The sequence below is a fragment of the Galeopterus variegatus genome, unplaced genomic scaffold, assembly GCF_000696425.1.
Source record: "Galeopterus variegatus unplaced genomic scaffold, G_variegatus-3.0.2 Scaffold1264, whole genome shotgun sequence".
NCBI classification, from domain to species: domain Eukaryota; kingdom Metazoa; phylum Chordata; class Mammalia; order Dermoptera; family Cynocephalidae; genus Galeopterus; species Galeopterus variegatus.
The window spans coordinates 270,721-284,431 of record NW_007727375.1 but is presented as its reverse complement, the minus strand read 5'-3'; the positions used below and the strand labels follow the sequence as shown (position 1 = coordinate 284,431).

The 13,711-nt window shown below is 59.0% G+C and overlaps 1 protein-coding gene across 1 annotated transcript; it reads left to right on the top strand.

Moving 5' to 3' along the window:
- The first annotated feature begins 3,042 nt into the window (after nucleotides 1-3,042).
- FSCN1 (fascin actin-bundling protein 1) lies at nucleotides 3,043-12,536 on the top strand. Its single transcript, XM_008575955.1, has 5 exons — nucleotides 3,043-3,995; nucleotides 9,942-10,098; nucleotides 10,202-10,323; nucleotides 10,604-10,771; nucleotides 11,172-12,536. The coding sequence occupies exons 1-5, from the start codon at nucleotides 3,164-3,166 to the stop codon at nucleotides 11,372-11,374; spliced, it is 1,482 nt and encodes a 493-aa protein (XP_008574177.1). The 5' UTR covers nucleotides 3,043-3,163; the 3' UTR covers nucleotides 11,375-12,536.
- The last annotated feature ends 1,175 nt before the right edge of the window (nucleotides 12,537-13,711 follow it).

Genomic DNA, 13,711 nt, shown 5'->3' with positions numbered 1-13,711 from the left:
CCCTCGGGCGGGAGCACCGCCGCACTTCCCAAGCGGCACACTATCCAGTGCGCCACCGGGCCGGCCCTGCTTGTCTTTATTTAAAGAAAAGAAACACAAGAAATAAATCTGAGGGCCGGCCCGTGGCTCACTTGGTAGAGTGCGGTGCTGATAACACCAAGGCCACGGGTTCGGATCCCATATAGGGATGGCCGGTTTGCTCACTGGCTGAGCGTGGTGCTGACAACACCAAGCCAAGGGTTGAGATCCCCTTTCCAGTCATTTTTAAAAAAAAAAAAAAAAAAAAAAAAGAAATAAATCTGACAGCAATTATTGAAGCCATGGGGCGGGAACTGGGTGGGTGAAGGTCTTTTTATGGTTTTTGATATTTGAACTATGTGAATGTATCATCTATTTGGAAGAAAAAGTGAAATGATAATAAAAGCTTTAGTTCCACATCTGTTGAAATTAACCTCAGTTCTCAATTCTTCATACACTGACCCCAGATGACCTCATCTCCAGTCCCACAATGGATTTTCCCCAACACTTCAGAATCTATTTTGTTCACTCGACCTGGGCTGCCCCTGTCCTGTGGGGAAATCCAAGGTCCCCTCCCCCAATAGCTCCATTCGATTTTCAGTTATTCAGTAAGTAGGCACAAAACACGCTGCTCCTGGCCCACTGGTCCTAAAACTTTGTCCAGAGTGTGACCCCTGTTGACTCTCTGACCCTGACTCAATGTTGTTATGTGAATAATATAACAACTGGCATTTATTGAGCTCACATGCCTGGCACTGTTTTAAATGGTTGATAAGTAGTCAACAACTTGTGCCAGTTTGAAACTGAGTCCCACGCTCCAGGAACCCCCTCGGTCCAGGCTGATATATGTTAACTCCTTTAATCCTCTCAACTACTCTCACAGGCAGGTACTGTTGTTATACCCTTTTTAGAGGTGATAAAATCTCTAAAAGAGAGCAAAAGATATTAAGTTTGAACCCAGGAAGGCCAGTGCAAGAGCCCGGGTTGCCATGGTTACCCATCCCGCCTCACCTGTCTTTCTACCCACTGCAGGCACTACCTGGGAGGCCTGGACCTGCTCCCATCCCTGGTCTTACAGAGAGGCAGGAGCCGCCAGCCCCAGTCCTCTTACTGGTCTTCAGGCTGCACAGCTACAGCAGGGGGACTCCAGGCCATGGTGGTGAGCTGCAGTCTCTTGATGGAGGTGCCACCAGCCCAGATCCCAGGAGGTGGGTCTCAGCATACACCAGCCCCGCTGCCAGCACTGAGGCTGGCACCCCACAGCCTTCCCTAAACATCTGCAGTTATTATTCAACCTTGCCTCTGAGCCTCAGTAGTTGGCCAGAAGTTTGGGTTCTCTCTAACCAGATGGAGGTGGACTGGGATGGGTTCTGAGGGTGGCCAGGGGCAGTGACTGACTGATCTCTATGCCCCCAGGGACTCTCAGATCACCCTGAGATGGGAGATTTTCATCTCTTCCACGTAACAGGAAATAAAGGCTCAGAGAGGTTAAGTAATTTGCCCAAAGTCACACGGCCAGTGAGCTGCTGCATTTCAAGCCTAGGTCTGCATGACCTATTAGATGACCTCAAATGGAGAAATTTTTGATTTTCCAGCTCTGGAGGAGGTGAGATCTGTGGGAAGGGATGCTAGAGGCATGCCTGGTCTGGAGCTCGAGGCACTGCCAGTAAACCCATTTGAGTCACAATGGGAAGAAGGTGACACCATCTTCCCCTCCCCATCGAAAATCCCTGGAGGAGACTGCCTGGGGTCAGGCGCAGGCACAGACCAGCTGAGCAATCAGTTTATCAGAGACAGGCTGAGGACGGGGAGCTAGCTCAGTTCGCTTGGTTTGTGGCTCAGAAGGGCCTGGGCCAGGGACCTTGTGGGCAGCCTGTGGTCATGCTGGCATTCCAGGGGCCTGCTTGGCATGTGGGGAATGTCCTAGGAAAAGTCTTGGCCTTCAGAGAGGCTCAGAAAAGGGAAGTGTTCCTAGATGGGGGTGGGTGAAGCGGCAGGGGTTGGTTTCTGAAGGGAATGTCCGCTTTGAGGGAGGAGGCTGCAGAGTTGGGGTCCTGAAGGATAGGGGCTGCAACCAGAATCACACCCCTCCTGTGTGCCCAGCTCAGAGTCTCACGACGTCAGGGCTTGGGGGGTGGTGGCAGAAGTCACACTGGCCTCAGAACCAGAGACCCAGGCTCTGCCCTGCAGGGCTCTGCTGGCCCGGAGCTGTTGGACCTCTTTGATTCACCTCATCAAACGGAAACAGTCATTCCTGCCCTGCCTACCCCACTGCCTGGTAAAACCAGAGCCCTGTGGCTTATGTGTCACCAGAATGAAATTGGTGGCCACTGACTCGGCCACTATCACCGAGACCTATTTAGGTCAGCCCAGCTGGGTGCCTGGGCCACACAAGGGATCTGGGTGGCCTTCTGGGGCAGTGGCCCTGGGCCGAAAGCCTCAGGGAACCACAGCCCGCTGCTCGGGACGGCCAGGTGCAAAGCCTCTCCAGACCCCTCCTCAGCTCCTGGCCTGACCCTGTCTCCACCAGACCCTCTCTGCTCCCAGTCCGCTTCTCCTACCTGCCTGCCTCTCGGCTCCTTCAAGCCTCTGCTCTAAGGTCACCTCCTCCGAGCGGCCCCCAGACCCTCCCCCTCAGTGCCGACCTGCACCGGGGTGTCTGCGGTCTCTGTGAGAGCCTCAAACCTGGCTGGTCCTTCCTCCCTGCTAGGCTTGGGGAGGGGGGCGCCCGAGGGGTTGGGCGGTACGCGTGGGGAGCTGCGGACGAGTCTTCAGGTGGCGGCGCTGAGAGGTGCGGCGATGGCCTTGCGGGGAGCTGGTGGCGGCCTGAGGTGTGGAGGCTGCCGGGGCGGCAGTGCACAAGGAGGGGACGCCGAGAGCCAAGCCGCCCCCCGCGCCGCAGCGCTCGCTCTGTCGCCCCCGGCCCCCCTCCGCAGCAGAGTTCCGGGGCAGGGAGGGGGCGGGGCCTCACCGCGCTGACGTCATCCCGCCTATAAAGAGGCTCGGGCGCCGCGGGCCGGCTTTGTGGAGCGCTGCGGAGGGTGCGCGCGGGCCGCGGCCGCCGAACAAAGGAGCAGGGGCGCCGCCGCGGGGACCCGCCACCCATCACCCGGGGCTGCGTTGGGGCCTCTCGTTTGCCGCCACCATGACCACCAACGGCACGGCCGAGGCGGTGCAGATCCAGTTCGGCCTCATTAACTGCGGCAACAAGTACCTGACGGCCGAGGCGTTCGGGTTCAAGGTGAACGCGTCGGCCAGCAGCCTGAAGAAGAAGCAGATCTGGACGCTGGAGCAGCCGCCCGACGAGGCGGGCAGCGCGGCCGTGTGCCTGCGCAGCCACCTGGGCCGCTACCTGGCGGCGGACAAGGACGGCAACGTGACCTGCGAGCGCGAGGTGCCCGGCGCCGACTGCCGCTTTCTCATCGTGGCTCACGACGACGGCCGCTGGTCGCTGCAGTCCGAGGCGCACCGGCGCTACTTCGGCGGCACCGAGGACCGCCTGTCGTGCTTCGCGCAGACCGTGTCGCCGGCCGAGAAATGGAGCGTGCACATCGCCATGCACCCGCAGGTCAACATCTACAGCCTCACTCGTAAGCGTTACGCGCACCTGAGCGCGCGGCCGGCAGATGAGATCGCCGTGGACCGCGACGTGCCCTGGGGCGTCGACTCGCTCATCACGCTGGCCTTCCAGGACCAGCGCTACAGCGTGCAGACGGCCGACCACCGCTTCCTGCGCCACGACGGGCGGCTGGTGGCGCGCCCCGAGCCCGCCACCGGCTACACGCTGGAGTTCCGCTCCGGCAAGGTGGCTTTCCGCGACTGCGAAGGCCGCTACCTGGCGCCGTCGGGGCCCAGCGGCACGCTTAAGGCGGGCAAGGCCACCAAGGTGGGCAAGGACGAGCTCTTCGCCCTGGAGCAGAGCTGCGCCCAGGTCGTGCTGCAGGCGGCCAACGAGAGGAACGTGTCCACGCGCCAGGGTGAGTGGGGACGGCGCCCCCGCCTCTCCCGGTCTGTGCACAAAGCGCACTGCGCCCTCGTCACTCCAGCCTCCCGCCCTTTCTCGTCCCCGGCGCCGCTGCAATCCCGAGCGGCCCCCGGTGCGCCCCCGCTGGGTGCACAGGACTCCCCACCCCAATGCGGGATGTGAGTTCCCGCCTGAGGAGGGGGCAAAGGGTGGGGCTTTGCCTGTTCTCAGGCGCCACTGCACACCTCCCACCCCGGGCTGGGGGCTCTCTAGGCCCCGCGAAGGCGCAGCCGTACGTACCATCCTCCGAACCCCTACCCCAATGTGGGGTCTCCCTAGGCGCGCTGATCCCTCGGATCGGCGGGCCCAGCTCTTGGGGAGGGGGTGCCTCTTGCCCATTTCCTCGCACCCCTCCCCCATTGGCGGGCCTCTGGCTCAGGGCGGAGACGAGGGTTGCAACGTGCCAGGGGCGCGCCCCCAACCCCCACTGGCCGCCTTTCGCGGGCAGGGTGTGGGAGGATAACGGGGCCTTTGATCCCGGCGGGGTGCGCTTCCCACCTCCCCGCCTTCCCCCACATCCCGCTGCCGGGCGTGGTCGGCCTCTGCTTGCGGGGGATGCTGAGAGTGTTTGCCCTCCCCTGCCCAGCTCCTCCTCCCGCGTCTGCCCCGCGCTCGAGGCCGCGGCCTTTGTGAGCAGGGGGGCGGGTCGCCTCGACTGGGACCTCCCTCGTCCCTTTTGTCCTGCTCGGTCTCTGCAGAGGAAAAAACCATATGGGGCGGGGCGGGGGAGGGGATGGGCTTTCACGGGTCTCCCCAGCGGAGGGCCCCCCCGCGCCGTTCCCAGGCCCAGGGCCCGGATCTCGAGGCTCCCCAGGAAGCGGCCTCCCCGTTCGCGCCGCGGCTGGGGAACAGCGTGGCGCGGCTGGCCGCCCGCCAGGCACCCCGCCCTGCTCCTGCCGCGCGCGTCTCCCGGCCGGTGCGCTCCGCTCGGCCGACGTCCGAGGGCGGCCTCAGCGTTTGTCGGGAGACCCCAGCCCGGCTCCCTCGGGAAGCCCCTACCCTCGAGTGAACCCATCCCTAGGGCTCTCGTCGGGAACAATTGGCTGCAACTCGATCTGTTCCCTCCAGGGCCTTCTGCAGGCGTGGCCATTTCCGACCAACCTGTGAGCCAGAAGTGAGCCCCCCTCTTTCCCTTCTTTCTCAGATTCTCCTCCTAGGCGGGTTCTCTTTTGGCGTCCTCTCCCCTCCTTTGCGAAAGGGCTGTTGATTGCTAGCATCCAGGGGCCCCGCTGGAGGGGTCTTTGGAAAAATCTTCCTCCCCTGATTGGGAAGTTGGACCCCAGGCCTTGGAGATAGCTGGATGGGAGCCAAGTCAGTGGCTCCTCCCATCTCCGTGGAGGGAGGCCTCCCTGATGGCCACCTCCTGGCTGTGGGCTTCGTAGAGTGGAGGCAAGGCTTCCCCCACCGCCCCGCAGTGAGGAAGAAGGTGGAGGCCTGGGTGGGGTAATGGCCATCTTGTGCTGGAGTTTGCCGAATTAAGGCCCAGAGAGGTGAGACCACTTGCCCTAGGTTGCACAGCAAGTAAGCAGCAGTCAGATCTGGGTATTTTGACTCCAGAATGGGCTCTTACCTGGGTTGCCTGATATCTCTCAGCCTCCCTCAGGAATCTCGGTGATGAGTGGGACAGAAAAGACTGGGAGGTTCAGGAAGTACATCAGGGTCCCAGATTAGATTAAAGAGGGGAGGTCCTTTCTGAGGAGGACACCTGAGCTGACCTGAAGGACAAATAGAAGGTAGTTTGTATCAGGTGTGTGGAGCTGTGTTGCAGGCAGCTGATACTGCCTGTACAAAGGCCCTGAGACAAAGGCACAGAAGGTCTAGTGTGGCTGGGAAGAAGCCTGTGAGGTTGGGAGATGGGAGTGGAAGGGCCACAGGTAGTCATCATTGCAGAGGCTTGCACCATGCCTGCTGAGCTGTGTCCAGAGTCCAGAGCCTGCCCTGGGGAAGATGTGGCAGAATCCTGCAGGTGGCATTGGTTATTGGGGCCTGGAAGGAACAGAGAGCCTGAGGGTGTTTTTGGCAAGTCTGGGCAGATGCTCCCCTATTTAGTAAAGCTCACTGTGGGTGTCATGGTTGTGATTCAGGCTGATGGGGCAGGAGGAGTTGGAAATTGGAGCCAGGCTCATCTTTTAGTCTAAAGGGACATGGAGCTGAGGGAGGGAGCTTTGGGGGCTCCTCTGGCCTCAGATCTTGGGGTCCTTGTCAGTCAACCCTCCAGGGCTTCCTGGGGTGGGATAAAGGGTGACATGAAGACCATGAGCTAGCATGGGGGTGTGTGTGTCTGTAGAGGCCATTTTGGTCAGGCCTGCGTGGCAAGCAGGCTGTGTCTGTGCTTCCGACACATGTTAGGAAACGCCAGCCAGGGAAGAGGAGGATCCTGGGGCTCAGCCTGCTGGCGGATGTGAATCATCCCTGCAGGCCTGCACAGGCTGGGCCTGGTGGGGGCGGAGTGCTCCCTGCAGAAGCTGCAGCCTGCTCTCCAGCCTCAGTTTCCCCATCTGTAAAGTACTGGATTCTCTGGTCTCAGATCTTGGGGCTGCCCTGGGCAGGTTTTTTCAGCCAGGCTTTGTTTAAGGGAGGCTTTCACAATAGAGGCAGCATCGGCTGAGTGCACGCTGCCTTATCCTTGCACAATGCCGCAGCTGGGTGGGCAGCGCTGCAACTGGGTGGGGTCTCTTCCCTGCTCCTCAGGATCCTCACCTGCCCTGGCTCCAGTCAGACCCTGGGCCACGCCTGCCCACATTTCTCATTTTGTCTTAGCCATGAGAACCTTCCCCCTCCAGCTTCCTTGCATCTGGGGGCTCAGGAAGTGCCCCATCCAGTCAGTCTGAGGTTGGCTGGCTGAGGAGGGGCTGGTCAGGCTGGGCTTTGCGGGAGTATAAGAGTTGTCCCCATGAGGCAGGGCATTCCAAGCTCGGGATGGCTTGTATAAGGACTGAGGAGGGATTTGAAATGGTCAGGTAGTCTCAAGAGCTGATTGGAAAGAGGGGAGGGGAGGAGAGGCCATAAATGATTCTAGGCCCCCATCCCCTAAATGGCATGGAGGGGAGAATGCCTATTTTGAACAAGCCCGGGAATTTGGGAACTGCTAAGGCCTAAGGGAGATGTGAACCATGTAGGGTATGAGGCAGGGAGGGGCTACCTCCTCTGAACCACCAGAGAGAAGAGCTCAGAAGCTGGAGCTGCAGTGAGGGTAGGACAGATGGGAGCCAGGAGTCTTGCTGTGGCTTTGAGATGCACCCATGGGCTCAGTTGAGGAGCTTCTGCTTCTGGCTCCTCAGGACTCAGGCTTTCTGTGCTGCCATTGATGAAAAGAAAAATCCTGAAGAAAACCCTGTTCCCATAGTAACGCAGCTCTAATTAGAGATTCCAAGGCCAAGTAGGGCCTTTCCTGTCTGGGTGGGGTCTTGGAGCCAGGAGGGGTGCTGGTGGGTGGGGAGACAGCTCCCCTTTTGCCCACCCTTCCTGTTGGGGTAGGAATACCAGGTATCTGCTTGGCACCAGGCCCATAAATCCTTTCAACATCCTGGCAGAATAGAGAGACGACCTTTTTGGCAAGTAGGTAAACGGGGGCTGAGTGAGGTGAAGGCACTCTCCCGAGTGCCTGGCCCCCACTCTGGGCACCTCACTGGTTGGTCTAGGCCTTTTCATCAAATCGGTTTGAGGACTAAACGCACTAGGCTGATGGGGCCTGAGTATCCGAGGAGTTGGTGGCCGTCATATGGCCCCAGGCAAGTGGGGGCTGCTGCCGAGCCTCCCTTGAGGTGCAGTGGCTGCCTCTTGCTTCAGCAAAGCAGTCAAGTGTCATTTATTGAGAGGAGCCTCTACTTCCTGTGTTTGTTCTCAGGCAGGCTGGTAAGCACTGTGTTTATGTGCAGGACTGTGTTAGGATGAGCTCTCTGAACCCCAGGTTCAGTGCAGGAGATTTGACTCTATTCTGCTGTCCTCCTTCCCTGCCCCTTTGTACCTCTTTCTAGGGAACACAGAGTCCCTTCTGCTGCTGGGTGGGGGGCCTGCAGGGGCCATTCCTCTTGTCTGTTCTCTGGTCATCCCACTCACCGCACATTGGGCAGGTGGTACCATGTGGTCAGGGCAGGCCACCAGGGCTGCTGTCCACAGAGCAGTGCTGTGGCGGCTCTGCCCAGCTGACTCAGGCTCACTGCTGCCTACAGATGTGCAGGACAAGGAGGGACGTGGAAGGACAGCTGCCCTCCTCATGGTTCCCATCAGCCCCTTGGCTTCTACAGCAGTGGGGGTGGAGCAGGTCAGCTGGTGGAGAGCTGTGCTCCCTGGGGTGTGTGCGGCTTTAGGATGGTCCCAGCACCCAGCAGCCCCAGCCCCTGCGGACCCCAGCCTCAGTTAGCACTTGGCTGGGGCGTGATGGAGGATCCAGCTCGCCAGAAAGGTTCCAGATGGTGGACCCTGCAGAGGAGATGGGCCGAGGGGACCCAGTGGACCCAAGGGGTTCTAAGAGGGGCTGGTTCGGGGCCTTGGGCAACCCATGGAGGGCATGTCCACTGATCCATACACAGGAGGGTAGGTGGAAGGAAAGAGGGCAAAAGATCTTCCCACTCCCCTCCTGAATGCCACCATGACCTGACTTTCTCCCCCATGTGACCTTAGGCAAAGACATGCCACCTCTCAGTCTCAGTCTCCCTCTGTGAAGTGGGGACCTTCATCCCCTCGTGCTGATGTGGGGACACATGATGAGGTTAGGATGGAGCTGACCCCCTTCAGACTAGGGGGGGTGGTTGAACTAAGGATGGATCCTCTGGGTGTGGGTTCCTCTACCCACCAGCCTCCCTACCATTTGTGGGGTGATGCTTGTCACCCACCGCTGGGGTCCCTGTTTCATACAGGCACCAAATGATGACATGCTCGCAAAGCCCCAAGCCAGGCAGAGCCTGGCAGCTCACCCAGCCCAGCAGATGTCCCTGCTGCTGCAGTTTTTAGGATCCAGGGCGCTTGAGGAATGTGACCGAAGATACCGCTCCCAGGTTTTAGCTGGAAGAATCAGCATGGATCTGCAAACTGGTGTGGTTACCGAGAACAGCCAGTGCGCGTAGCATGTGGGAGCAAACCTCAGAAGCCACCTCCACTGTCTTGACATTAGGGATCAATATGGTCATATCGGATGGTTTAGCAACAGGAACCCGGGTAAAGATGTCATGCAGAGAACCGTTTGCAGATACATAGGTGAAGAAAATGCATGTGCATAGGAGCACAGGCTGGAAGGGTGTGTTCACCGTTCACGTGGTATTCTGCGGTGGGGGGGGCAGAATATGTATGACTTCATTTTTGTGCTCTTATGGGTTTTCTAAATTTACTGAAAGGAACATGTGCTGTTATGGTCTACTCTTAGCTTTTACACGTATGCAGAAAGAAGCAGGAAGAATGTAAGGAACCCACATATACCGACTCCCCAGGATGTAGAGTTCTGCCGTGCTGACTCCATCTGTCTCTTTATACATTGTTTTTTATTTTATTTAAAGCCAATCCTTGACATCAGGGCATTTCATCATGAAATATTTCCCATCTGTGTCTCTAAAAAATTAGGCCATTTTCTTACATAACCACAACATGATTAACCATAATTAATCCTTAATATTTAATTATGGGCCATGTTAGGATTCTCCCAGTGGGCTCAGGAACATCTTTTTGTAGTTGGCTTGTTCAAAGGTGTTACTTCTATAATCAGGAAAGTGATGTGAAAACGGACATGGCTGGCCTTGGCCTTTGACTGGCCGTGCCTGTGTTCCTGGGTTCTGCCTGCCGCCTCTGGTGTGTGACCAAGGGATCTGAGCCACTGTGGGGTCTCGTCAGCCCCCTGGCCCTGTGGCATCCCCGGTGTGTGGGCCCTGGGGGTCCCCTGTACCAGTTGGAGGCTCCCTCTCCGCAGGTATGGACCTATCGGCCAATCAGGACGAAGAGACTGACCAGGAGACTTTCCAGCTGGAGATCGACCGTGACACCAAAAAGTGCGCTTTCCGCACCCACACGGGCAAGTACTGGACGCTGACGGCCACTGGGGGCGTGCAGTCCACCGCGTCCACCAAGTGAGTGCCCCGCCACCCACCTGTCACCCCCCTTGCTCACCTAAGCCAGTCCTTCCTGTGGGATTGGGGTAGACACACCTGACCCTGTCTTGCCATCCCTCAGGAATGCCAGCTGCTACTTTGACATCGAGTGGCGTGATCGGCGTATCACACTGCGAGCATCCAATGGCAAGTTTGTGACCGCCAAGAAGAACGGGCAGCTGGCTGCCTCCGTGGAGACAGCAGGTAGCTGCCTACTGGCACACCCCAAGCCCCTGGTCCGTGGGGCTGCCCCTAAACCTTGGAGGGTCTAGCCATGCCACAGTTACTTGTCAGCCCTATCTGAGGCCCGCTGTGTCTGTGCTTGGCATGCCCCAAACCGGCCCCACCTTGTCTTACCTTAGGGCCAACTGGTGTGTGACCCTGGGCTTCTGGCTTTTCCTCTCTGAGCCACATCCTGGTCATACCAGCCCCCCACCCCCCACCCTGCTATGAGGCTCACTGTGCATTCCTCCTCCTGGGACAGGGGAGGCAGAGCTCTTCCTCATGAAGCTGATCAACCGTCCCATCATTGTGTTCCGCGGGGAGCATGGTTTTATCGGCTGCCGCAAGGTCACGGGCACCCTGGATGCCAACCGCTCCAACTACGATGTCTTCCAGCTTGAGTTCAACGACGGTGCCTACAACATCAAAGGCAGGTTTTCCTGCGGGAGGCTGCTGGGCACCAACCCCCCTTGGTGCAGGGGCTGGTGTCAGGGCTGCAGCAGTCACCCCCCACCTCACCCCATTCCCTGATTAGCCCTGGCTTTGGGGCTCAGCCTGGTGACCCTGTGGCTTGGCTCAAGGCCATTCCAGGCCCCAAGGGGACAGATGTCCTATGCTGATTTGGATTCAGAACATGTTTTCAGATCCCCATTCGTGTGTCTAGTATGGGCAGGGTGGTGGTGCGGGGGATGTACAGACCCCACCTGCATTCTGGAAGCCATGATTGGAGGGAGGGGGCATTAGCCCTTGAAGAAGAGGAGGAGGCCTGTGCAGGGTGGGGGCGGGAGAGCAGGGCCTGGGGCAAGGCCTGATGGATCCCCCCTCCCCAGACTCCACGGGCAAGTACTGGACGGTGGGCAACGACTCCTCGGTCACCAGCAGCAGCGACACCCCTGTGGACTTCTTCTTCGAGTTCTGCGACTACAACAAAGTGGCTATCAAGGTGGGCGGGCGCTACCTGAAGGGGGACCACGCAGGGGTCCTGAAGGCCTCCGCTGAGACCATCGACCCTGCCTCACTCTGGGAGTACTAGGGTTCCGCCCGCCTCCTGTCCCATCCCACCCCATTCTGGCTCCTCCAGACCCCTTCTGCTAACTCTCTTCTCCAGGTGGGCTCCGGGGTGGTGAGCCCCTTGCCTTTTAAACTGGAAACCCCAGAGAAAATGGTGCCCCCACCTGTTGTCCCTTCTGGACTTTCCTCCCACCTGGGTCCCCCCCACTCATGAGTCTGGCTATGGCCTGTTCCTTGGAGGGATTTCAGATTCCTCTGCCCTCTTCTCTGCCATGGAGTGAGGCTGGCACCTCTTTCTTCTGACCTCAGACGACTGAGCCTTATTTTCCTGGATGTGGCCAAGGAGAAGTGGGGGGCTGGGAGGAGGCCTTCCTGAGCCCCTGGGCATGGCAGGGCATGTAACTGGAATCTCCTGCCCCCTCCTGACACCCTCTCCCCCTGCACCCCAGGAGGCAGGCCCCAAGCCTGTCAGTGGCCCCTCCCTGGTGCACCGTCCCTGCACCCCTGCATCAGGAGTGTGCCTGAGACTTGCCCATGCATGTTTTTCTGGGTCTTGGCTGGAGGGCGGCCTCCCTCGTGCCCTTCAGAGGCCCAGGCTGGCTCCCCTTGCTGGGAGTGGGCACCAGGTCTGCCCACTGTGCATTCCTCTGTGGGGATGCTTGGGGTTGGGATGGGGGGGACGCTTTGCTCCTGTCTCTTTCCTTTCACCCTGGCCTGACTGGAAGCAGAAAATGACCAAATCAGTATTTTTTTTAATGAAATGTTCTTGCTGTAGGTGCCCCGGGTAAGCCTGGTTGTAGTAATGAATGGTCTTCAAGGGGGCTTGGGGGAGTGTCTCAGCACCTGCCTGAGTCCAGACCTGCTCCCACCTTCCCAGGGGGCTCGCATCTCCGTCCCCTCCTTCCTTCCTCCTGGGCATGGCTGGTCCCCTCCCTGCATCAGCCAGAGCCCCTGCTGTGATTGGTGCTCCGCATCTGACTGGACTCCTCGGGTCTCCTGGGCTGGATGAAGCCAGGCGGTGCCCTCAGCTGGGAGCCAGCACCCCTACCCCCCCCAACTGCCGTGCATCTCACTCTGGGTGTCTTGGTCTTTTATTTTTTTGTAAGTGTCATTTGTATAACTCTAAACGCCCATGATAGTAGCTTCAAACTGGAAAGAGCAAAATAAAATAACTTGAGTCTGCAGCCCTGAGGTTGGCCTGTGCATCTTGGGGACGGAGGTGGGCAGGGAGGGTTGGTGAGTAAGGTGGGTGCCTTTGCTCTGAGCCAAGTGGTGGGAGAGCTGGGAGGGAGGCTGGGGCTCCAGTGGGTGATCTGTGAGCTCGTGCAGCCAGGACATCTTTTGGGATGGGAGGACATGGCTGGGGTGGAGTGGAGTGGAGTGGACTCTCGTTCAGCCTGTAGGTCTGCCCAGAGCCACCGGGTTGGCACAAGCACATAGTATGCACTCTGGTGAGGAGCAACTGAATTGGTGGCTCCTCAATAGGCCACCTCCAATGTTTAGGAGGCCTGGGGCAGGAGTATACACAGAGGTGGCCCTGCCTAACACATGCAGAATATTTAGGAGGTGCAGATAAGGAAATACATCCCCCGGTTGACAGGTGCTCCTTGACTAGGGAACTTAGGGGTAAGGGCCACCACTTCTTGTCCTATAAAGGGCCTTATGAGTGTGCCTGAAGCCCCCCAGTTCTTCCACAACCCCACAAGTGGTGTGCTGGGGACCCCCTCGAGCTAGGAGGTGCTGTTGGGCCCTTGGGAGTGCAGGCCCAGCCCGCACAGGCCTTGGAAGGAGTCGGAGATGGATGGGCTAAGCTTGGAGACCTTGGGCTGGTGCCTGCATCAAAACGTGAGCCCCAGCCCAGCTCTGCGAGGGAGGGAGGCATGTCTCCGGATGTCTCACAGCGGGACGTGGATCTTGGGCCCTATTCTCTGGGTTCCATGAGGCCAGCTCCACCGGAGGGGCAGGTGCGGGGCTGGACCCTTTTGTGTAATATTTAATCCCGGCCTGGCCCCAGGGTCAGCCGCTGTTCCATTTTACAGAGGAGGAAACAGGTGAAGAGCAGCGAGGCGCAGCTCTGAGCGGTGGGACCCGGTAGAGGATGGGGGCGGGGGTGACACCGCAGACGGGAGCCGACGCGCCCCCGGTCCCCACCTCGCCGAGGCTCTGCATGGCCGGAGGCCACCGATTGGCTGTTGATGACGAAGCTGGGAGGCCTGCGCTGTGATTGGTGGTTCTCGGGGGCGGGAGTCTCGAGATTGACAGGGGCAGATGACTGCTTCAAAGGCCTGTTGGGCGCCCCCAGCCCGGTTAATACCAGGCCAGAAGCCAGAAAAGCCTCAGTGACGTGGAAGAGACAGAT